The following is a 25,635-nucleotide window of genomic DNA, read 5'->3' as shown; positions in this document are numbered from 1 at the left end:
ATACTGACCCAGTGCACGTTTTTGGTGTGTGGCCGGACACAAGATGGACGTCGGGGACCAAGGACTTGCAGGGTGAGCGGTCCTACAGGGCAAGTCTACACGCCCGCTGCGAGGCCGGCTCACCCGCTGAGCCGGTGCTGCGCATTAGGGATTGCTGCAAGGAGGTCTGGAAGAGATGTGAGGACAGACGGGCCCTTAAAGCGGGACAGTATTTACACGGCATTTACACGAGGGTCTGACTCACACTCTCTTCTCCTGGGAACTTTTTACTTCCTACCTATTGTACTCTCAGAATGACAGTTAATTTCTTTCTACTTCCTTCCTATCAAATACAGTCGTCCCCTCTTATCCAAGGTTTTGTTTTCTGTGGTTTCAGTTACTCAAAAATATTAAATGGAAAATTCCAGAAACACACAATTCATAAGTTTCAAATTGCACGCCATTCTCAGTAGTGCGATGAAATCTCAGTCTGTCCCATCTGGGACATGAATCATCCCTTTATCCAGCGTCTCCACGCTGTATGGACAGGACAATAAGATACTTACTCTGAGACAGAGACACCACATTCCCACAACATTTATTACGGTATAATGTTATAATTGTTCTACTTTATTATGATTGTTGTTAATCTCTAACTGTGCCTAACTTATAAATTAAACTTTACCACAGGTGCATGTATGTAGGAAAAAATATAGTTTATAGAGGTTCGGTATTATCAGTGATTTCAGGCATCCACTGGGGATCATCGGATGTGTCCCCCACGGATAAGGGGGGACGACTGTACCTCCTTTTATTTTCTTCATGGAGGAACCACATAGCACTTTTAACCACTTTCATCTGATTCTAAGATTCCCTTTCAGGTGAACCCAAGAAACTGAAACCTATAAAAGCCCCGGAATTCTCCTAACACCATTACCATGAGCATTGTCTTTGTCTAGCTGTTGTCTTTCCCCCCTCGTCCAGATGCCCGTGGAGATAAACTCGCCACCTCTGAAGCACAGATGACACGAGCTGGCCACATGGAGCGCCCGACCAGCTTTTTGCACTGACCAGCTCTGGGATCACTTGAGAAATCACTAACCGACTTGGAATTTCTTTTCCTCTCTCAGCCCGATACAGAGTCTGAAGTAGAGCTAATCCTCGCTGCGGCTCTACTTCAGAAGGGAGCAGTCCGGCCAGCGAAAGCTTTCGTCTCAGCAGAATGAAACTACAAAGCCAAAGCAGAACCCTGCTCTCTCCTGGAGACACACCTGCACACCTGCTGTCCGTCCAGGACACCAGCTCAGTGTACGGCCGCATGGCTGGAGAGTCAGCACTGCAGACCCTGGTGACAGACCCCTGTCGATTATGTCACTGCACAACGAACAGCACAGAGGCCAGTGGTGAGCTTCTGGGCTCACGGGGCCACAGGGCTCGGTGACCCAGCCTGGACATTTCCTCCCGGTCAGGGCAGAGACACCAAAGGAACACCGTGCACACGCCCACCTCAGGCAGGGCTGGGCAGCCTCTGCCACCAGTGAGGGGACAGCAGGACGGCAGAGGACCACCCACACAGCAGTCTGGCCACAATATCTTTGAGGTTCAGTGACGGGGCTTCTCTGGGGGAAAGTCATTTAGGAGAAGAAAGGATATGACTTAAACGCAGAGAACGTTTGTGCGTATACAACCCTACATGTGACATGTGCAAAGAGGACAATCACAGAATCTGGCACTGAAGGGTCCTTATTGACTAATTTACCCCATCCCTTCACTCTGCAGATAAGGACACTAAGATCCAGGGCAATTTCAGGACCTGGCTAAGTCCCCACCAGAAGCAGCAAGAGCTGGGACGCTGCTGCCACTCAGGACCGAGGTGGGACCCCACACAGGACAGAGAGCATCAGATGCTGTGTCTGTGCCAGCGGCACGTCCTCTGTGAGCTGAAGCACCTCTTCTGGAGAGCGGGAGAAACACCCTCCGTCCCCCACAGGCTGACATGAGCATGGAGGAGATCGGGGGTGACATTACTGCTCCCCCCGCCTCCCCCCACCCTGGCCCATCAAGCTGTCAAACCAGGACTCGGATCTGCAGAGCCAAGAAAAGGGCCTTGAGGCTTAAAACACAGCCGCTCGGGCCACAGTGCTCCTTAGTGGCTCCTGGCTCCTCACAGGCAGGGGTGTCCCTTCCCTGCTTTGCTGCCTGCCATCAGCACGTTCAACTGGACCCAGGAACAAAGGGGTGAACTGGGAGGAGTGAGGGGGTACTGAGAAAGCTGCTGCTGCTCCACCGTGGGACAGCCACAGCTCAAGGGTGACGGTTCCTGCACTCGGCGCTGTGAGCAGGTGTGTTCATAGCTGTCCCTGCGACGGCGGGATGCTGGCTGCCTCTGGATGGGAGCTGCCAGCCCCAGTTCTGTCCTCAGAATACAAACCTTCATGTTGCCGCAAAACCTCCTAGAATCATGTTAGAAATAAAAGGAAACTTCGAGAGGCCGATCCAAGCCTTTTATTCTGTCGATGGGATTTTTATGGATTCTGTAGACAGTGGGCAGGGCCTGGACTGAGACAGAGGTCTGTGGCCTTGCTCGGTAATGGATGTGACTTCTAGCAACTCACCGAGTTTACGGTTGACAGGAAACGGAGCTGCACACACTACCCAAACATGAATGTTTACTCGAAAGCTACACAGGCAGAGCTCAGAGAAGGCAGGGCCGCACTGTCACAGCCCAGCACCTGGCACAATGCTGGACTTCCCTGCCCCCATGGAGTGTCACTGCAAAGGACATTACAGAGGTGGCAGGGCCACTGGATGCTGTGCAAGGACAGACGGCCCAGGCTGCACGTCCGGAGCGAATCCCGCTCTGGGACAGGCCCATTCTGGTCACTGCCTGACGCCTGTGCACAAGCAGACTCAGGCCAGGTCCCAGCTGGAGACTGTGGCCCCAGCCCATTCTGAAGGTCCCCCAGGCCTACAGGGAACAGGGGGACCGTGCTCTACCTGGAGCACGTGCACCTTCCTTGCTGTGGCTCTGAGCAGATATGTGAGGAGGTGCTCGGCTGAGTCTTAGAAATTCTCCTCCAGTTCAGGGGGCGGGGGGAGGGGGGAGTACAAAACCGTGTGCCCTGGGCCTGGGACTCCAGCCAGGCAAGGGCCGTGTGAGGGGTCAGCTATGACCAATGGGGGAAGGTGCCCAAGTTGCAGGGCAGGACAAACCAGCCGAGGCCAGAAGCTATCACTTAGGTGTCTGTCACCTTCTGGTTGTCACCAGTCCCCATCTGCTCCTTTCAAGCCCTCGGCACCCTGGTTGCCCCTGGCCACTCAGAGTCCGACACGTTTCCTGGAGCACAGCTCAGGCACCTCTTATGAAATATGCGCCCATGTGTCTGGTGCGAACTGAGGCAGGGAGCAGGTAAGGGGCTGGTGTTGGCCTGGGGCTGCCACACAGTGTGCCCTCAGGGAGGTGGTGGTCCCCTCCTGTGACCGCTGTTTCAGTGAAGCCTCCCGCCGACACTGCCAGGGCCTGAGTCGAGGTCAGTGTCTTTACCACTGTTATTTCCCCAGAGAGGCTGGAGTGGGCAAGGGACGGCGCCGGCCAGCCAGGGCCCCAGGGAGAAGGGGGCGGCCCAGCCCCAGCCTCAGTGGAGCATCTGGGCAACACACAGTGAAAGGGGTACGTGAGCAGCAGATTACCCTCTGTGCCCTCAGTCCCCACCCAGCCAGGCCTCACCTGGATGATGAAGCCAGTGGAAGAGCACTGCCTGACCCAGAGGCTGAACTTCCGCTTTTTCCTCTTCCGCAGTTCTCGCTCCGTGCACGTGGCAATGAACACAGGGTCCTCGTCTATCAGGGGTTCATGTAGCACCTGCCGGGAGAGTAAAGGCGGAGATTGTCAGAGGAGCGTGAGCTCAAATCTTGTGTCTTCCTTTGACCAGCTGTGCAGCCTTGGCTAAGTTACTTTACCTCTCTGATCTTGAATGTCCTCATCTATGAAAGGGTGACGTCAACATCTACACCGGGCTTTTGGGAGGACTGAGTAACAACAGGCCCTGACACACAGCAGTATTTAGTAAGTGGAAATAATAATGCTTATCATCATCATCATGATTAGCAGAAGGTCCGCAGTCCAGCCTCCCATTTGGCAAAGGGATCTCCAGCAGGGGTCCTGACCTCTCGCTGGACATGCCCGGTGGTGGGCACCCGCTTCCTTTTATGAAAGGCCTTCCCACTGATGGACGATGGCTCCAACTGCTGAAAGTTCTTTCTCTCACTGACTCAGTTTACCTACATTTAACCTAAACCTGTTAATCTGGCTTTTGCCCTGTGAGAAACAAAGAAAAACATACAATTTGTTTAGGTATTCAGACAGCTCTCACCTTGGCTATGATGCTTTTTTTCCTGGCCTGGACACTCCCTTTTGGCAACCGTTCCTGAAATCACCCCGGGTCCCTGTTGCCACGACCCACCCTCTGGCTGTGCCCCGGTCACCATGTCCTTTCTCACATGGGATCCCAAGGTGAGTTTAAACTCATTTCACCCATTTCAGCTTCTTGATAACATGGTTACAAGACTTTTTCAGTGACAATAAAGTAAAAAGAAATGGCATTACGAAAATAGGCTCCAAGTGGTGGTCAAAGTTTTGTTTCTTCAAGTTAAAGCTTTTTGGGGAGACTTTTGGGTAAATTTTAGGAGTCTGGTACACTTCCCTGCCAAACCTGATTATGAATTGGTGTGTATGTCTGTAGTCAGTGAAGTGGAAAGTGTAGGAAACAATGATTTCAAGACTTAACACGCAGCTTTAGATCAGGGGCCAGCAAACTACGATCTAGTCCAGCCCCTCTGTCTGCTATAAATAAAGTTTTATTAGAACCTGTCGTGCTCATTCAAGTACGTGCTGATGGCTGCTTTGGGGCTACAATAGCAGAACGGACAAGTTGGAACACAAGCCTATATGACCCACAAAGTTGAAAATATTTACTCTCTGGTCATTGACAGAAGTGTACCATCCCTGCTCTCCATCGTGCTTTTCAAACTTCAGTGAACAAACTAGTCACCAGAATGCAGACACTGATTCAGTAAATTTGGGGCAGGGCCTGCGTTTCTGCCTCTCAAAAGCTCCCAGCTGGTGTCAGAATGCGGTTGGCTGGCCGAGGGCAGGACAATACTCACCACCTGTGATGTGGACGTACCTGTCCATTCTTCTGTTAAAGTTACCTTAAAGTCCACGAATGTAGTATTCGCTCTTAGTTGTATATACTGCCCCCTCAGCTTTTGTCGTTAGCAGTGGGGGACAAGCCTGCCTTCCCTGTCTCCTGCTCCTGAAGGGGCAGGTGGAGAAGCTCCTGGCCCCGGGCCTCCCAGGCTCACGCCTGCTTCTGAACTCGCGGGCTCTGTGTGGCTTATAAAACACTCACAGCCCCACTGGGAACCACTCTAGCAAAATGGACAAGTGCCTCGCTGGGTGGGGGAGTGGAGCGGGGGAGGGGAGAGGGTGTAGAGACGTCCCTCACTCATCCTCCGACACCCACGTGCCTGCACTCCACTTGTATTTAAGGTGTACTCAGTTGCACATTCATATTTCCTCATGTGCCTCACCAGAGCAGAACTTCTGGTCCTTATATGAAGTCTGAACAGGTCACCACTACACACAGGACGGAGCAGCGTACTGTCCCCAGTTCCCCAAACCACCGGACAACCAGCTCCTCCTCCAGGCTGCAGCCTGCCCAGCACTTCTCAGCTACCCAGCTGTGCTTCCTGAGTCCCCTCTGCGTGTGACAACCTCATTGTGGGGGGGGCGGTGGTACAGGAGAAGACAAAGCATCCCTTTCTTCACTTGCATAACCCCTCCCCCAAACCACTGCTCTAATTAATCTGCCCCCAATCTTGAGGGAATGCAGTCGCCATTTTGTATTTGTATGTAAAAACACGTGTGGACAAGCGCATGCGCACACACACACGGTTGCTTGGGTTACCACTGGATTCTGGTTGTTGCTGGAATTCTGAAGACTGTGAAAGTTCTAACTCATCCCAAAGGGTCACGTTTGCTGGAGTGAAGAGCTCCTGGTTGCAGGGCAGGGGGTGTGTGGGGTCTGCGGGGCGAGTGTGCTGTGTGTCCCGGTGAGTGTGTGTTGCACAGCCACGCCAGGACCTGGAGCCAATCCGCCCCCAAGTGATGAGGGACGGGGGGCTGGTCCAGTGGCCTCAGCAGGCAGCAGGGATGCCCCAGCCAGGGAGCCTGGATGTTGTGGGGCGGCCGGCAGCAACCGCAACCAGACTCACTCCTGATCCCCTTCTCTGTGAGCTGCATGTTCCAGAGCCCAACAGGGACAAGCTGGGAAACCCGGAAAGCTCTAGAGCGCCCGGCTTCTCCAGGAGCAGCACAGGCGCCCTCCTCCCTGTCTAAGAGGCGGAAGAGCCTTTCAGAAGAAATGCAGGAAACAAGCATCATGTGGCCAATCGAAGGGAGAAGCCCCTGTAGACGTACCCAGAGACACAGAGCTGGCTCCACAGTCCTAGTCGGGAGGAAGAAGGAAGGTGGAAGAAGAGGAAATTCCATCTGATCATCAGCCAACTGGAGAATGGGTCCAGGGACCTTGACTTTCTGTCTGCCTCATGTTAATGTCTGTCAGGTACACTGTACTGGGTGCTCTGTTTGCCCCCCGACCCACTTCTCACCCTTCCAACCCTGTGCTGTGGCCTGGAGGCCAATCTCCTACAAACTGCAGGGCCAGGCCCCTGCCCTCAGCGTCTGGCCAAGTGGCCAAGTGAGAGGCATGAGCAGACACAGGACAGCCACACTCCTGTCCTGCCCACGTCCTTGGGCCTCCTTGCTGGCTCCCTGGGCCTCTTCCCAGGCCGTGGTCCCCTCTGCTCCTCCCTCGCTCCCTCTCCTTGGCCGAGGGCTGCCATCGGCTTCCCACTGCTGCTGCCAAGGGTGTCTCAGCACCCTGAAACCTGGCCACACCCTGTCCACCATCCTTGCGTCTGACTCTTTTCAACTACCCTCTAACGCTTTTGTTTCCTGCTCGGATCCTGACCATCAACAGGGCACGGGGTAGAAAATGGCAGCAAAAGGAAAACAGAACTTCGCAACCACCATGGTGAAACTTAAGTACAAAGCAACAAAAAAGAAAGGGAGAAAAATAAAGTCCAAGGTGACCAGGGAACCTTTCCCCAAACTGAGCCTCATCTCAGGCCTATCCTCTCTCAGCCTTGTCACCTGGAAGCAAAGAAAACGTGTGCGGCCAGTGTAAAGTGACCACCTCTCCAGGGTCTCCCTGTACCCCACCCCCACTGCTGTCGGTGTACCACAGAGGAAGCAGAGCTACCCCTAGGCCACCTGCCTGCCGACAGCCCCACAGTGTAGATACACCCACTCAGGGTACCCACGCCCAGGCTGGGAAGGGGCAAGCCCCAGATCTCAGAATCTGCTAGTGGGCGCTGCTGGGTGGCCCCCAGGCTCTGGGACACACACAGGTGGGGTGATCACCCTGGGTCTACTCCTGCAGTTTCAGAAGGTACAGACAGACCACAGGGGCCGGCACACGGCTACTGTGAGCAAAGAGTGGGTAAGGCTTGCCATGTCTAGGGGCCGAGAGCCTTGTCTTCAGGCGGTGTCAGTCATCCGGGCTGGTGCTTGGTTCTTGGGAGGCACTGAGGTACAGTGAGCCTACAGCCTTCTCCAGGAGCTCTTCAAAGACCCCAAGGCTGTGTGACCCCAAGCATGGCCAGAATGTTGTTTTTTCCCTTGCATCCACCCAATGTATCTGTGGTTTAGTTCATTTTCAACCAAGCGAATATTCAGTGACACGAAAAATAACATGCCAGCCCAGTATTTGGTCATGCAGGGCCCACTTTAAGAACGGGCTTGCGCCCCCCCAAAAACCCCCACCTCCTGGGAAGAAGGCAAGTGACACAAGTGGGAGACAAGACAAATGGCACTTGGCTACCCTGAAAATGGGTGGGGGTCAGGAGAGTGAAAATCGACATGGGAATGTGAACCTTACATCCGGCTGAGAGAGGCAGAGATGACAGAGAGCACAGCAAACACTTGGAAGTCACCATGAGTCCAGCGAGCACCCGGAAGTCACCATGAGCCCGGCAAACACCCGGAAGTCACCATGAGCCCGGCAAACACCCGGAAGTCACCATGAGTCCAGCGAGCACCCGGAAGTCACCATGAGCCCGGCAAACACCCGGAAGTCACCATGAGCCCAGTGAGTACCTGGAAGTCACCATGAGCCCAGTGAGTACCTGGAAGTCACCATGAGCCTGGCAAACACTTGGAAGTCACCATGAGCCCGGCAAACACCCGGAAGTCACCATGAGTCCAGCGAGCACCCGGAAGTCACCATGAGCCCGGCAAACACTTGGAAGTCACCATGAGCCCGGCAAACACCCGGAAGTCACCATGAGCCCGGCAAACACCCGGAAGTCACCATGAGCCCGGCAAACACCCGGAAGTCACCATGAGCCCGGCAAACACCCGGAAGTCACCATGAGCCCGGCAAACACCCGGAAGTCACCATGAGCCCGGCAAACACCCGGAAGTCACCATGAGCCCGGCAAACACCCGGAAGTCACCATGAGCCCGGCAAACACCCGGAAGTCACCATGAGCCCGGCAAACACCCGGAAGTCACCATGAGCCCGGCAAACACCCGGAAGTCACCATGAGCCCGGCAAACACCCGGAAGTCACCATGAGCCTGGCAAACACTTGGAAGTCACCATGAGCCCGGCAAACACTCGGAAGTCACCATGAGTCCAGCGAGCACCCGGAAGTCACCATGAGCCTGGCAAACACTTGGAAGTCACCATGAGCCCGGCAAACACCCGGAAGTCACCATGAGCCCGGCAAACACCCGGAAGTCACCATGAGCCCAGTGAGTACCTGGAAGTCACCATGAGCCTGGCAAACACTTGGAAGTCACCATGAGCCCGGCAAACACCCGGAAGTCACCATGAGCCCGGCAAACACCCGGAAGTCACCATGAGCCCAGCAAACACCCGGAAGTCACCATGAGCCCGGCAAACACCCGGAAGTCACCATGAGCCCGGCAAACACCCGGAAGTCACCATGAGCCCGGCAAACACCCGGAAGTCACCATGAGCCCGGCAAACACCCGTTAGTCCCCATGAGCCCAGCAAACACCAGTTAGTTACCATGAGCCTAGTGAGCACCTGGGAGTCACCATGAGCCTGGCAAACACCAGCAAGTCACCAGGGGTAACCTGGACATAACCTCAGAGTCAGGGCATGAAGGGGCGATGCCCAAGGTCACCCTGCTTCCTGACGCTGCCTCCCAGGGGCCAGGCGCAAAGAGCATGAGGGGATGTAGGAGCTGTCTTCGGGCAGTGGCCTCACCTGGGTTTGGGACGGCCTGAAGGCGGCGTCGAAGCCGTTCTGCAAGGAGTCGAGGAAGGGCTGGACCTTGTAGAGGCCATGCGTGGTCTGGCTGGAACGGAAGGCCACAACGTGGAAGTACTTGAGGATCTTCTCGAAGCGGGCCTGGCTCATGACGAGTGCCAGGCTGCTGTTGCCGTAGAAGCCACCGCTCCAGATGCTGAGGACAGACTCGCAGTGCGAGATGCTGGTGGAGATCATGTAGCCCAGGAAGGCCTTCATCTCCGCCAGGGTCACCTCCGCCCAGGAGCCGTCACTGCCGAAGCGCTCCTGGAACTTCTTGGCGTACATGTTCGTCTGCACCACCATGGCCCCGAGGACATTGTCGGGGACAAAGAGCTGGAAGAAGTCCATGGCGCTGGCACCAGGCGGCATCTTTCGGGTCGGACCTAAGACAAAGACAGGCCCAGCGCTTACTGCCGAGATCGCCAGGCCCCGGCCGGCTCGCAGACGCGCTCCATCACTGGGCCGCTGCCCGAGTGCTACCCTTCCCGACACCCTTCAGGGAGGAGCTCAAACACCAGCCAGGAAGCTGTCCTGCCCCCCAGTCAGAGCCCCCACACCACGTTCCCTGGGTCCTGGCACCCGGGGCCCCCCTTTACTCTGCACACACCACCTTCTTACAGATCTGGCAAACTCAGAAATACTGATCCAAAGAGTAAGGGACATGGGAGGAGATGCCAAGGCACGTGGACTTCCTAACCCAGGAGCCTGGCCATGGCTCCTGCCCATTCATTGTCTTGTAGGTTAAGGTAACTCTGTGAATAAGAATGCTTTCATCACCTGGGGCCTGAAAAACTCCATCCAGGTGACACTGCGATCCTTACTTGGCTTTCTCTTCATGGTAACTTTGAATTTATCAGTGAACAGATCTGGAGGAACTGGCTGAATTTCACCCGTGCAATGACAGCCTCGCAGCTATTAACTGAAGCTGGGACAGCCTTTCGAAATACACCCCTCCCCTTTCATACATGTATTCGTAAGACATGGGTTGGGACCCCCCGCAGTGACAGCCAGGCCAGCAGGATCCAGACGTTCACAGGACACAAGCTCTGCTCCTGCCTCTGTGTGGTGGCGTCTCATGAAAGCTGTGCTCCTTCAGAACGTTACTCCCTCCCCAACAACCTTCCTCTACTACTGATTTGCACAGTCTCTGAAAACCAAGTTTTCCACAGCAAAATTAAAACTGACAAACAGAGATATAAAGTACAGCACAGGGAAGAGAGTCAATAACATTGTAATAACTGCGTACGGTGCCAGGTGGGTGCTAGACCTTTCGGGGGGTCACTTGTTAAGTTATATAAATATATAATGACTACACTGTACGCTTGAAACTAATACAACACTGAATGCCAACTGTAACTGAAAAATCAACAGTTTATTTTAAGAGACTGACAATGTACACAAGACACTGCGGCTTTAGAGTCAGTCAGCAGTGGGGCGCTGACACCCTCCGTTGCCTCCAGCTAAGTGCAGTCTTAGGCATGTGTCGCCCCCCGTGTGTGAGACGGGCGCGGGAGCACCACTGTGCAGGGGCGCGGTGTGAGGCGGCCGACGGGACGATGACGGCGTAGCCTGCTCCCCAGGGAGGTACCCACACCTGGGAGCTCTCACGGAGGCATTACACAAGTCCACGACGGACGGCCAGGCTGAGGGCTCACAGTGCTCTAACTGCCCTCACTTCACAGATAAAGAAACAGGCCCAGAGAGCAAAGTCACCACCATATTCACTTAAATCAACCGCTTTTTAGAATGGCGCCATGCGGTGCTGGTCCCATGGGTACCAAACTGGCCTGGAAGGAGGAGGCCCGGCTGGCATGATGGCATGACAGTGGGGCCAGGAAGGCAGCGGGGCCGCAGTCAGCAAGGACAGCTCCACACCCACCCTTCATGAAAATCATTCTATTTCAGCAAAGCCTTGTGGCCTTCAGTGGGCAGAGCCATAAATTATTCAGGGATGGCTCTCAAAACAGGAGGAAAACCAGCATTTTAAGTATTACATTATGCGGGGTAAGCAGAAAGAAATTTTCTCTTCCAAAAGTTACCCCAAAAGTAATTTTGCCTGCTAGGCCATTTCAAAATGAATTCACACAGCAAACCCTGGCCGGACGATCTGCTGAACGAAGAAGGAGGCGGCCAGCCCCCTCCCCTGCTTAGTTTTCTGTTTGTTTTTTATTTTTTAATTATTGTTTTTAAACTTATTTTATTTTATTGGGGGACAGTGTGTTTCTCCAGGGCCTATCAGTTCCAAGTCGTTGTCCTAGTTGTGGAGGGCGCAAGCCCAGTTGCCATTTTCAATCTTAGTTGCAGGGGGCGCAGCCCACCCTCCCATGGGGGAATTGAACCAGCAACCTTGTTGAGAGCTCGCGCTCTGACTTTGTTGCTGAGAGCTCAGCGCTCTGAGCCACCGTCTGCCCCTCCCCCTCCACTGGCTTAGTTTTGATTGACAGGCATTCTCCTGGCCTCCAGGAGGTTGTGATGCTTCGTATTTGTGAAGTTTTGGCACAGGCCGGTCACCAGAGAGTGAGGGAGGCAGCGTTACGCAGGAGATTCAGTCTCTCTCACCAAATTAATAACATGGTCCAGGGATGGGCAGAATCCCTTACGTTTGACTCACTTAGAGGGAGCTGTTTCAGGTAATCCCCACGTGACCCTCAGAATATCCCCGTGATGGTCATCCTGCTGTGCAGGCGAGAAACAGGAACGTGCAGTGCCGGGTCAAGGCGTCTCCTGGCAGGAGCAGGAGCAGGAGCATGAGTCCTAGTCGTGGTCCTCATCTGTTGGCTGGCTGGGATAACAGGCACCTTTCTCACTGGGCACCTGCCAGCACTGTCATGGTTCCCCTTTCTGTTTAGGTCTGATCTGCAATGCTTGGTAACGCACCAAAATTAGGTTCAGATTAGGGCTCCAAGTCCTCCAAGTGGTACTTTCCAACAGAGGACACGTGAAGCTCCAAACCGATCTCCAGAGCCCTTAGGGAAGAGCAGAAACCTGGACAGACAAGCCCACATACAGAGTCAGCTACTTGATGGATCAGCTGCTGGAATTCCTTGTTAGGAAAGCACCAGCAGAAACTGCATGCGTGTGTGTGTGTGTGTGTGTGTGTGAGTGCAGGCGGTCTTCCTCGAGCTAATGCACTTGGCAAAGCTGGCAACACAAAGAGACACTTTTGGAATCAGGCTCACAGGAAACCCGACCACAGAACAGCAGTACGAAGGTCTGACAAGTTTGCCAGCTTGTTGCAACGATGTTGCTAAATGTTTTTTGGTATCAGAGGGATTATTCATTATGAATTTGTACCAATTGGACAGTCAACCAAGTTTACTATTTGGAAGTGCTGAAAAGGCTGCATGAAAAAGTTAGACGACCTGAACTTTTCGCCAACAATTCATGACTCTTGCATCACGACAATGCACCAGCTCACACGGCACTGTCTATGAGGGAGTTTTTAGCCAGGAAACAAATAACTGTATTGGAACACCCTCCCTACTCACCTGATCTGGCCCCCAATGACTTCTTTCTTCACCCGAAGATAAAGGAAATTTTGAAAAGAGGACATTTTGATGACATTCAGGACATAAAGGGTAATATGACGACAGCTCTGATGCCAATTCCAGAAAAAGAGTTCCAAAACTGCTTTGAAGGGTGGACTAGGCGCTGGTGTGGGTGCACAGCTTCCCAAGGGGAGTACTTTGAAGGTGACCGCAGTGATATTCAGCAATGAGGTGTGTGGCACTTTTTCTAGGATGAGTTCACGAACTTAATTGTCAGACCTTGTATGTCATCCTTAAGGAAAAGGGCTAATTTGTTGGGTAAAATAGACATTAAATAAATCCATAACCGTGATTAGATGTCATGTGACAAAGAGCTGGTGTCCAGAGAAGAGGTGATATGCATACAAGCCTGATATGCCAAAACTTTTAAAGACAGCTCACCTCCAGAAACACTCCTCCCTCCACCTGGATCAGGCTCACCCACTAAGACCCTTTCCCACCAAAAGCAGATTTCACTTTTCCTTAGTATGGTGCTAAAATGAAGTAGGAGAGAGGTGTCTGTGAAGAATGAGAGACGGAGTTACAGTTGTCCCCTTATCCACACTTTCACTTTCTGCGATGTTAGTTACCTAAGGGCCAAAAACATTAAACGGAAAATTCTGGAAATAAACAGTCCATAGGTTTTAAATTGTGTGTTGTTCTGAGTAGTGTGATGAAGTCTCACACCATCCTGCTCCAACACACCTGGGACATGAGTCACCCCTTTGTCCAGGGTCTTCCTGCTGCCAACCCTCCCCCGTCAGTCACTTAATAGCCGCCTCAGTTATCAGGTCGACTGTTGCAGTACCCATTGCTTGTGGCCAAGTCATCCTTATTTTACTTAACAGTGGCCCCAAAGCACAACAGCAGTGAAGCTGGCAATTCAGATATGCCAAAGAGAAGCTGGAAAATGTATGTATTATGCATAGGAAAAAACATACCATATATAGTGTTCGGTACCATCTGTGGTTTCAGGCATCCACTGGGGGTCTTGGAACGTGTCCCCCGTAGACAACAGGGGACAACTGGGGACTGCACTTGCAGCTGAGTTTGGGGTGGGTGGGGCTGGTTCTGTTCCTGGCTCTTTCACTGTCTGAAGGAAACTCCATGAAGCTGCAGTTTCTCTGGGTCCCAGTTTTGCATTGGTAACTTGCCTAATCAACCTTCCGAGACAAATGAAGCAACAGCAACAATGTAAGTATTTTGAGGAATGTGAATTACAGAAAAGTCCCATGTGACGTTTCTGAAACAGTTGCTATCTAGCCAAGTTAAGGACATGCACCGGGCCCCAGCTGCACGGCTCGTGAGCTGTGTGACCTGGGCAAGTTACTTAACCTCTGTCTTGTCCACGTGAGCTGCTGGAACAGGACACCACAGGCTGATGGCTTGAACAGCAGGAAGTTATCCCTCATAGTCCTGAAGGCCAGAAGCCCAAGACCAAGGTGCCCGCAGAGTTGGTGTCTGGTGAGGGCCACTTCCTAGTCTTCTCACTGTGTCCCCACGTGGGGGGAGGGTTCAGGGAGCCTCTGGGTCTTGTAAGGACACCAATCCCATGACGAGGGCCCCACCTCCTGACACCATCACTTGGGAATTAGGCTTCAGCCTACGAATTTGGGGGGGATTGAAGAGTCTACAGCCCTCTTTGAACCGCAGTCTCCATGTTGGTAAAGTGACGATGACAACAGTATGGAATTCGCAGAGGTGGGGTAATGCACAGTGCCTGCTGTCAGGTGGGTACTGGGTACCCGACAGTGGTACCCAGTCACATGTGCCACAGAAGCCGCCAACCCCTCACCCCGGGCTTCTGTCCGCTTCCCGGAGCTGACCTGCCATATGGCAGTCATAGCACAGCAGTCCTCGCAACTGAATTTATGTTTCATTTAGACACTGCGTCTGCTTTTCACATGGGGCGGTATTTTTAAAGCCTCAGCTTGGGTACAGAAAGGAGAGAAGTGTTCTTCCCACTCGGCAGGACACGAGGGGAAAGGGATGGGATGGCGTGGAGCTGTGGGCTGCAGGCTGAGGCCTGCCCACCTCATCAGGCCCCATCTCATGCAGGGTGACCGGGGGGCTGGGCCACCCGGATAATCAGCTCACAGCTTCACACGACTTCACAGCTTTTCCTGCTCCCCCTCTTCCTGCTCCAAGCCCATCAGGTCCGTGTCCGACTTCCTGGGACACTCTCTTCCTCAGGCTACATCCCAGACCTACCTCCTCCTGCTGGGGGGCCTCTGCTGAGTCACTGACATCCCCCAGGGACGGCAGCCCCGGCCGCTTCCCCAAGACCCACCCAGCACGTCCTCCGAGAAAGGGGCCACTTGTGGAGAATCTGAGTGATAAAAAGGATGGGCAGTTGTCCGAGGCTTCAGGAAGGGTGCTCCGGGCATGAAGCTGACAGAACAGGAGACAGTGCGCCCCATGCAGGGTCTTCTTCGCATCAAGCACTCCCGCAAGCACTGACTGGATTCAGTTCTCACAACAGCCAACCGAAGAGGTACTAGGTCATCCACTCTGCAGGCATGGAAGCATGGGCTCATGGAGAAGGACACACCCCAGGTCACAGAGCAGCGAGTGTCCCATCACACTGCAGCCCACACGAGGGGACAGACTCCCTGGCAACTGAGCTTTCCAGCTTCATGGTTGCGTCTGATTTTCTATGTGATGAAGTCTTGAGTATGAGGACAGTGTAAGGAGGCAGCCAAGGAGAAGGCAGAGGAAGAGGCGAAAAGGCTTTGGGGAGACAGAAAAGAAGCTGAAGGCAACTATTAGGTTGGTGCAAAAATAACTGTGGTTTAAAAGGTTAAAAAAAATTTGCAAAAAACGCAATTACTTTTGCACCAACCTAATATTTAAATATATATGGGCTTGGGAGTTGTTTTCTTAACGATAAATTCTTAGAAAGAAATGTTTGCTGAGATGAAAGGGCCCACCCTGAAAGCTGGTGAGGCCGGTGGGGGGTCCAGGGGAGCAGGACCAATGGTTCTGGCTGGCGACGTGCAAACACGAAATCGTGGGTAATTTCAGAGGATGTCAGCAGGGGTTCTGTCACTTATGGCTACCAGAGGGGTGCGGTAAGGTCCACAGGGATGGGGGTTCTTGTCTGTTTTGTTCCCTGCTGTGTCCTCGCTGCCTGGAATGGAGTCTGGCCCACAGGAGGCGCTCAACAGATACCTTGTTCAGTGAGTGAATAAATACATATATGAAGCATGAACGAAAGAAAAGGGAATTGAAAATAAGAAGGGTAATGACCCTCCAGCAGCCTGCTACCAGCTCGAGAGTCTAAAACACTGAAGGGCTCACTACAGAATGAAGAGGCAAAAGTCAGAGGGCAGGTCCAGTGTGCCCGGCTGGGGCTGGAGCTAGGGACTGTCCACGGCAGCCTGAGGGACGTCCAGGCAGGAGCACCCCAGTGTGGTGAGCGCATGCGTGTGGGCACGTGTGCCTGGATGGGACCCACTCTGCCCAGGCCCTACGACTCAAGACCCCAGATTCACACCTCTGTGCTTATCTGCAGATGAGATCAGACGTATAGTTGTGGAGACACAGACTTGGCTGGGCCTATAAAATCTGCCATTTCTGCCATCCTGTCTTAGCATGTAAGGAATACTGGGAGCCTTAAGAAGCAAACAAACACGAAACAAGTGGCAGAGGCCTGCCTTGAGCTTGGGAAGGCCGTGGCTGCAGGCCCCAGAGAACGAGCGTCTATGGGGAAGCCAGAAGGCCATGTGAGACCCCAAAGGGAAAGGGTCTGGCTCTTTCCAACCCAAACAGAAGGTAAAGGTCACATTGCCACATGACCCCCGACAGCGGACATCAGGAGGGCAGACCTGGGCCTGCAACCCCGGCCAGAGCGCTGCCTGAGAAGCAGCTACTTTGCAGCAAAGTCAAGAGTATACGCTGACGTGATGGTCATCAGGCCACTGATGAAAATGACATCCAAGAAGACTGGTAAATCAGGCCTGGGGAGCAGGCACTCCTTGTCTTCTCCGCACCCCTACAGCCCCGGCACGGGCAGCTGGTTCTGTCTGTGTGCGCACGTGTGTGTAAATGGCACTGGACTCCCTCCTCAGAAGGACCTATGCGGACATGGTGGTGGCCCTCCCCAGCTGATTGTTTTAGGCAGACTGCCCCCCCCACACACACACCTGATTTACAATCACTGCTGCAACCCATCACCTCCTTTGGCAGACCTGCCAGTCCCCTGCTAAAGTCACACAGCCCAGGCCTGCGGCCCCCATGCTGTGCCTCCCTCCATCTTCAGGGCCCCTGTGTTTGCTCTGAGTGTCTATGTGCAGGGCCGGGGTGTTGGAGCATGGCTGTGGGAGGGAGCAGGAAGAGCATGGAGGTGTGTCCTGGGGGTCCTCTGTCTACACCCCCAGAGGGCACATGCAGCCCACAGACAAACAGATGGCAGCCAGCCCTGTCTCAGCACAGCCGGCTCAACAACATGAAGGCAGGCTGGAGCTGCTTATCCCTGGAGAACAGTTCTATCCCTCTAATTCCCCATGTGCCCACCCGCACCCTGAAGGGAGAGGGAAAGCAGGAGGGGATGGAAGGAAACAAGGAGAAAGGGAGGAGGCACCAGGAGGAAGGGTGGACAGCAGCTCAGCCACTGCCTGCCTGTCCGCAGGCAAGTAAGTGACAGGCTTCTTCATCGTAAAATGAAGGTGGACTGGTGACAGCCAGGGCCTCTGCAGGTGCAGGAGGGCGAGGACGGGACAGAGTGGGCAGGGGGCATGAGGGCTGTGCATTCTCACTAAGCTGGGCGGGGTCAAGCCTTGATGGGAGCACGGCTGCCTCTGCGTGCAGGGCACTGTCCCACTGGTCACCCTGTGGGACAAATGGAACCACCAGCCTCTTGTCCCAAAGAGGAAACAGGAGCCAGAGGCCACTGTTACAGTGAGCGAGCCGGGCGATTCTGGCCTCCCGGCTCCTACTACCCAGTTCTTGCTGGTGGCCTTTCCTTTCTGAGGTCATATTTCCCGAGTCTAGCTCCACAAGTATTGCCCAGGGGAATACTATATCAGTGCACAAGAACAAATCAGGTTTACTTTATTTGACATACACGTATATAACACTTACGTGTTTACATGTAGGTGTGTGTTCTGCCTGCTTCATAAATAAAAACGTGATTCACTTATTTCTTGACGATAACAGAGATCTGTCCAATTATTTACCCCTCCTTATCCGATGAGGAAACTGAGTCACAGAGAGGTTAAGGCACTTGCCTGACGTCACCCAACTGGGAAGGGGCAGAACCAGAATTCACCGGATGGCCCAGTTCAAGCCCATGTCTCTGACCACCACACTGTGGTCTTACGGGCAGATTCTCCCAGTTCCAACACTCCACCCCCATTACACGACCTCACAGCTCCCACACACTGACGGAGACACGGCACAGAGAGCCAGGAGCCCCGACGCGCTGTGCCTCACAGAGCTGCCCAGACGTGACCTGGTCCCCGGTGCACAGGGAGGTCAGCCTCACAGAGCTGCCCAGACGTGACCTGGTCCCCGGTACGCAGGGAGGTCAGCCCCACATTGCTGCCCAGACGTGACCTGGTCCCCGGTGCAGAGGGAGGTCAGCCCCACAGAGCTGCCCAGACGTGACCTGGTCCTCCGTGCGCAGGGAGGTCAGCCCCACAGAGCTGCCCAGACAGGACCTGGTCCCCGGTACGCAGGGAGGTCAGCCCCACAGAGCTGCCCAGACAGGACCTGGTCCCCGGTACGCAGGGAGGTCAGCCCCACATTGCTGCCCAGACGTGACCTGGTCCCCGGTGCAGAGGGAGGTCAGCCCCACAGAGCTGCCCAGACGTGACCTGGTCCTCCGTGCGCAGGGAGGTCAGCCCCACAGAGCTGCCCAGACGTGACCTGGTCCCCGGTACGCAGGGAGGTCAGCCCCACATTGCTGCCCAGACATGACCTGGTCCCCGGTGCAGAGGGAGGTCAGCCCCACAGAGCTGCCCAGACGTGACCTGGTCCTCCGTGCGCAGGGAGGTCAGCCCCACAGAGCTGCCCAGACGTGACCTGGTCCTCCGTGCGCAGGGAGGTCAGCCCCACAGAGCTGCCCAGACGTGACCTGGTCCTCCGTGCGCAGGGAGGTCAGCCCCACAGAGCTGCCCAGACGTGACCTGGTCCTCCGTGCGCAGGGAGGTCAGCCCCACAGAGCTGCCCAGACGTGACCTGGTCCTCCGTGCGCAGGGAGGTCAGCCCCACAGAGCTGCCCAGACGTGACCTGGTCCTCCGTGCGCAGGGAGGTCAGCCCCACAGAGCTGCCCAGACGTGACCTGGTCCCCGGTGCACAGGGAGGTCAGCCCCACAGAGCTGCCCAGACGTGACCTGGTCCCCGGTGCACAGGGAGGTCAGCCCCACAGAGCTGCCCAGACGTGACCTGGTCCTCCGTGCGCAGGGAGGTCAGCCCCACAGAGCTGCCCAGACGTGACCTGGTCCTCCGTGCGCAGGGAGGTCAGCCCCACAGAGCTGCCCAGACGTGACCTGGTCCTCCGTGCGCAGGGAGGTCAGCCCCACAGAGCTGCCCAGACGTGACCTGGTCCTCCGTGCGCAGGGAGGTCAGCCCCACAGAGCTGCCCAGACGTGACCTGGTCCTCCGTGCGCAGGGAGGTCAGCCCCACAGAGCTGCCCAGACGTGACCTGGTCCTCCGTGCGCAGGGAGGTCAGCCCCACAGAGCTGCCCAGACGTGACCTGGTCCTCCGTGCGCAGGGAGGTCAGCCCCACAGAGCTGCCCAGACGTGACCTGGTCCTCCGTGCGCAGGGAGGTCAGCCCCACAGAGCTGCCCAGACGTGACCTGGTCCTCCGTGCGCAGGGAGGTCAGCCCCACAGAGCTGCCCAGACGTGACCTGGTCCCCGGTGCACAGGGAGGTCAGCCCCACAGAGCTGCCCAGACGTGACCTGGTCCCCGGTGCACAGGGAGGTCAGCCCCACAGAGCTGCCCAGACGTGACCTGGTCCTCCGTGCGCAGGGAGGTCAGCCCCACAGAGCTGCCCAGACGTGACCTGGTCCTCCGTGCGCAGGGAGGTCAGCCCCACAGAGCTGCCCAGACGTGACCTGGTCCCCGGTGCACAGGGAGGTCAGCCCCACAGAGCTGCCCAGACGTGACCTGGTCCCCGGTGCACAGGGAGGTCAGCCCCACAGAGCTGCCCAGACGTGACCTGGTCCTCCGTGCGCAGGGAGGTCAGCCCCACAGAGCTGCCCAGACGTGACCTGGTCCTCCGTGCGCAGGGAGGTCAGCCCCACAGAGCTGCCCAGACGTGACCTGGTCCTCCGTGCGCAGGGAGGTCAGCCCCACAGAGCTGCCCAGACGTGACCTGGTCCCCGGTGCACAGGGAGGTCAGCCCCACAGAGCTGCCCAGACGTGACCTGGTCCCCGGTGCACAGGGAGGTCAGCCCCACAGAGCTGCCCAGACGTGACCTGGTCCTCCGTGCGCAGGGAGGTCAGCCCCACAGAGCTGCCCAGACGTGACCTGGTCCTCCGTGCGCAGGGAGGTCAGCCCCACAGAGCTGCCCAGACAGGACCTGGTCCTCCGTGCGCAGGGAGGTCAGCCCCACAGAGCTGCCCAGACAGTACCTGGTCCCTGGTACGCAGGGAGGTCAGCCCCACAGAGCTGCCCAGACAGGACCTGGTCCCTGGTGCAGAGGGAGGTCAGCCCCACAGAGCTGCCCAGACAGGACCTGGTCCCCGGTACGCAGGGAGGTCAGCCCCACAGAGCTGCCCAGACGTGACCTGGTCCTCCGTGCGCAGGGAGGTCAGCCCCACAGAGCTGCCCAGACAGGACCTGGTCCCCGGTACGCAGGGAGGTCAGCCCCACATTGCTGCCCAGACATGACCTGGTCCCCGGTGCACAGGGAGGTCAGCCCCACAGAGCTGCCCAGACAGGACCTGGTCCCCGGTACGCAGGGAGGTCAGCCCCACATTGCTGCCCAGACGTGACCTGGTCCTCCGTGCGCAGGGAGGTCAGCCCCACAGAGCTGCCCAGACAGGACCTGGTCCCTGGTACGCAGGGAGGTCAGCCCCACAGAGCTGCCCAGACGTGACCTGGTCCCCGGTACGCAGGGAGGTCAGCCCCACAGAGCTGCCCAGACAGGACCTGGTCCCCGGTACGCAGGGAGGTCAGCCCCACAGAGCTGCCCAGACGTGACCTGGTCCTCCGTGCGCAGGGAGGTCAGCCCCACAGAGCTGCCCAGACGTGACCTGGTCCTCCGTGCGCAGGGAGGTCAGCCCCACAGAGCTGCCCAGACGTGACCTGGTCCCTGGTACGCAGGGAGGTCAGCCCCACATTGCTGCCCAGACGTGACCTGGTCCCTGGTGCAGAGGGAGGTCAGCCCCACAGAGCTGCCCAGACAGGACCTGGTCCTCCGTGCGCAGGGAGGTAAGCCCCACAGGTGCAGAGGCTTATTATTCATCTTACGCAGTGGCGCTCCATAAATGATCGCTGGCCGAATAACATTTCCGGGTGTGCCCTCGGGACCCCCTTTTCCCTCCTGAGTTTGGATGGAGTCAGGGCACTCACAGACCCTGTCCAAGTCTGCGCTCTGCTCGCTTCAAAAGGGAGACTGACCTTCACCTGTGCAAGCCCACCTCAGGTCCCTGAGACGCTGTGGCCCACTCAGCACTAGCCCTGACTGCAGCCAACACAAAGCCCACTCAATCGCCCATTGCGTCGCGATGTTACTTTTTCCTAAGACAACCAGCAGGACCTGGATTCTAATGACTCAGGGATGTTTAGGAAACACCTGCTCTCTGAACAGCTCAAGGCACAAAGATGACCGCCGCCTAGCCCATGGCCATTGCTTCAAAGAACGAAAGAGCAGATATCCAGGGTGACTTGTATTGTGCCCAGATTCGTTCACATGGACCCAAGTCAGATTATTCCGTCCAGAAGGAAGCCTCTGAGGTACATCCTTTAATTCCGCGAGGCCCAGTGTGGGGAGAGGACACTAACCTATGTGTAGAGCTGACGATGTACCTGGAGCTCCAAGGGGATTTATGTGTGTTGACACGTTTCTCAGGGAAGTTTCCCACATGAGGAAACAGGCACAGAGCTGGGACCCGTCATTCAAGGTCAGGACCCAAGGCACTTCCTTCTGAACCCGGAAGCGTGCTGCCTGGTGCAGGGCCCTGTGCCAGTCAAAGCTGGGCCAGCCTCCCAAGCCCCAAGAATGTCCCATTGAGGCAGCCTTACCCAACCAAGGCACAGGGACCTCGATCATCTAAGCGGCTCATAACAGAGGGAGACTTGTGCGTCTGCAGGCAGCACCAGGAGAACGGCACGTGACGCACTGGCAACTGCATCTCCAATACTGGACGCCCAGGAAAGAGCACGCTGAAAGCAGTTATGTTTGGAAAGGCGAGGTGCTCTGCAGCCCCACACCCACCTTCCAGCAAATCAAATTACCCAGCCTGGCTCTCACTGTGATGGTGTTTAGACAGTGGTTTTTTTCAGATTTCCTTTCTGTTCAAGGCAACCCCAAGATAGAAAGGCCAAGTGCAAAGCACACACACAACCATTTCTTTTCTTCATGCAAAGCCCAAGAACACCTAGACTGCATAATCAAAAGTGAAAGGCATTAGGAGACACAGAACACTAACCACAGTGAGCAAATGCAAGACCCCGTCTTCTCCACCCTCGCAGACTAATGCGCTTGCTCCCGCAGAGCACCCCACACAAACACTAAGAACACAGAAGGCACCTCTGACCGAAACCCTTCACAACAGAAGGGTGCAGAAGGCTATTTTGCATCTATGCAAACCCTAATTACTGCAGTGTCTTTAGAGAGACATGTTCTCTGCAAGGGCCTGGCCTCCAGTGGCTGAATGGTGATGGAGCTGGAAGCTACTGCCCCACTTATCCCTATCACACACAGTGTGTCCCTTCCCGAGATCCAGCCAACCCGAGTGCCGGGCAAGGGGTCTTAGGGCCCTGGAGCAGGTGGCCATGACCCTGCCGCTGGCCCAGCCTCTGTCATGGTGTGTCCCCCACCTGCCACTTACTACTCACTCTGCAGCCAGGACCTTGACTGTGAAGTTAGGTACCAGGAGAGGATGCCTCAGGCCTGGCCCTTCCCCAGGGGCTTTCCTGTTCATGAAGGCTTCAAGGACTCGGGAAGCTTTCAACTTCCTAAGTCACTCCAGCAGTAGAGTGAGAACACAGAGGCTCCTAGGTGTGGAGGATGGCAGTGAGGGGGGCTCAGATTTGTAGCTCCTGGTGTTGCCCAGATGCCTACAGAAATATTGCCCAGGGTGTTTCCAAAGCCAGTCTGTGTTGGTGCTACCCCCACACCCCCAAACACTCACACTCACTTTTCCAGGAATGAATAATCCAGGACTTGGACGACCTTCAGAATAGGTGTCAGTCCCTGATCAGGAGATGGCAAACAGGTTTTGGCTCCTGTGTCAATTCTCATAGTTAGCAAAATGCTTCCCCGAAAATAAGACCTAAACGGAAAAGAAGCCCTACCATGATTTTTCAGGATGACATCCCCTGAACATAAGCCCTAACGTGTCTTTTGGAGCAAACTTAATGTAAGACCCGGGCTTATTTTCGGGGAACACGGTAGCAGCGGCACACTTGTTCAGGAGGATTCTGAAGCCCTGCCTTGGGCTGGGGGAAGGGTGGGCTGTGACTGATGAGCGAAGTCTGCTGTGGGGGAAGGTAGCCAGGGTGCAAGGGGCCCTGTACCTGCCATGCCTAGTGGAGAAGAGCAAACCAGGAAGGTACCACTGCTCTCCCAACAACTTGACCTTACAAAGTGTTTGTAAGCTTTGAAGTTATTCTAAGGAAACAGAGACACACGTGTTTTGTAATAGAAAATCAGTGCAAACAAATGAAATGTCACCAAATAGGAAACATCCATGATTTGGAACTCCTCACACATTAAAAAGGAATGTTCTTGAGGAATATTTAAGAGTATAAGAAAATTTTCACGAGAACATCTTTAAAACCATCACAAAAACAGTATGAACAGTATGGTCCAAACTTAACTTTAAACTTTAAAAGTGTGCCTGTGCACTCAAAATGACTGAAAAGCTCCAAGACAAGGGCTTCGCAACGATCATCGTCTGGGGTAGGACTACAGGTGATTTCAACCCTTTTCTTCATACTTCTCTGAATATGATTTCTGGAAATAATGGATATAAATATATGACCTTTAGAAGTAGAAAAAGAACAGCTAATGATATTTTAAAGAATGGGGCTCTTGAGGTCCTAATGTTCTTCTAAGGTTCCTTTGAGGTAAAGGGCTGCTTTCATTTGCAAAACCAGAGAGTGGGACTTGGGAATTTCTAGAGTACTTTCTAGCATTGGTATCCAACGGCCTGTCGGCTTCAAGCATCAGGTTCTTCCATTCCTTGAGCAGGAGGCCACCAGCCCAGGAGGAGAAAGTGGGGTGCTGCTGAGTCCCAGGTCCTCCCCTCGAGCCCACAGCCCCCTTGCCCAGAGAGCTCGCTGCAGCCCCAGAGGTTGGGGGCAGTAATCTGAAGAGACTTCCACAGGCTTCCAGCCCCTCTGTCTTCTTTGGGACTTCCTCCTCCCCCAAGCCAAGTTTGGAAGAAGGAATAAGAGAGCATACAAGCAAACCACCCAAACTTATGGAGACTAAAAGCAGCACAGACCTCAGGGGATGCATTTTGAAAGAGACGAGAAGAAATACAAGAATCCCACAAATGTTAAGATGGTAATCAAATACTTGTTTGTGCTTCCGATGCGTTATAAATATTCCTCTTTGTAACCCAGGGTACGATTTGTCAAGAATGCGGGAAGGAGAAGCAGCGCTAAGCAGATGGGAGAGCCAGACTGGAGGGGCGAGTGACCGATGAGCACGCACGCGAGTGCAAATGCTAACGATGCGGAAGCCCCCCCACGCTCTCTCCTGATTAGCTGGGAGTTGGCACAAAACTCGAAAGCAGGTTGGCAGGTAGAAATCTCCATACTGGAGAGCCTTAGATGCACCAAGGAAAATAACCCCTCCCAGGCAAGAAAAAGCGAAGGTCAGCCTAAACTTGAAGTTTTCGAAGGCACCAGCTGATCTCTTCCTCTTCCTCTCTCTCTCCCTCTGGATGTTACAACCTCAGAATGAAACAGCAGAACCTCCAGGAGGACGTGGGCAGACAGCAAGCGCAGGACTCTCTCCCTCATCTCCCAGGGCTGTCGTGGGCACTTCTACATGAGATTGAAAAGAAAACAATCCTCCCACAACAACTAGTGGGCGGGGTGCAGATTCTGGCATCTGTGGCCTGGGTTGACTCTGCCACTTGTTAGCAATGTGACCTTGAGCGAGATGCTTCCTCTATGTGCCTCAGACCACCTGCCTCTTCAGGCTGCTGCAAGGCTTACGTGAGTCAGGACTTACCAGGATGCCCTCAGCAACTGCGGGTTTTCCTTCTGTGGTTGCTGTTCCCATTGTTTTCATTGTCATCCCACAGCCTCTTCATATAACATGGAATCAAGAGAGAGCAGAGCGGGGGCAGCACAGCACGGGATGTCCAAGCTGGAATGCGCACATCCCTTCCTTTCTGTGCAGGCACAGTTCCAAAGGACTGCTTCGTGTGGTTTTATCAGCACACGTCACTGCTCCCCACCCCCCCGCCAAACCCGGAGGTGGAGCTGCTGGCTTCCGCTACAGGACTCCTACATTTGAGGTCCAGGATGCCCACAGGAAATACAGTGACCGCCCACACCTGCAGCCCCATTTACAGCTGGGCAAACTG

General features: G+C 55.0%; 1 protein-coding gene across 2 annotated transcripts in view; it reads right to left on the bottom strand.

The window, feature by feature from the left end:
• Positions 1-25,635, bottom strand: part of PGBD5 (piggyBac transposable element derived 5) — an 87,605-nt gene that overhangs the window by 20,150 nt on the left and 41,820 nt on the right. For both annotated transcript variants that reach the window (XM_081039198.1, XM_081039199.1), the window contains exons 2-3: positions 9,341-9,768; positions 3,707-3,841 (exon numbers count right to left, since the gene is read on the bottom strand). In XM_081039198.1, the coding sequence (XP_080895324.1) occupies positions 3,707-3,841; positions 9,341-9,768 (563 nt within the window). The remainder of the gene's footprint in view (positions 1-3,706; positions 3,842-9,340; positions 9,769-25,635) is intronic.

Source organism: Rhinolophus hipposideros, assembly GCF_964194185.1.
Source record: "Rhinolophus hipposideros genome assembly, chromosome: 26".
Lineage (NCBI taxonomy): Eukaryota > Metazoa > Chordata > Mammalia > Chiroptera > Rhinolophidae > Rhinolophus > Rhinolophus hipposideros.
The sequence above is the reverse complement of the archived record's forward strand: the minus strand, read 5'-3'. Positions and strand labels throughout refer to the sequence as shown.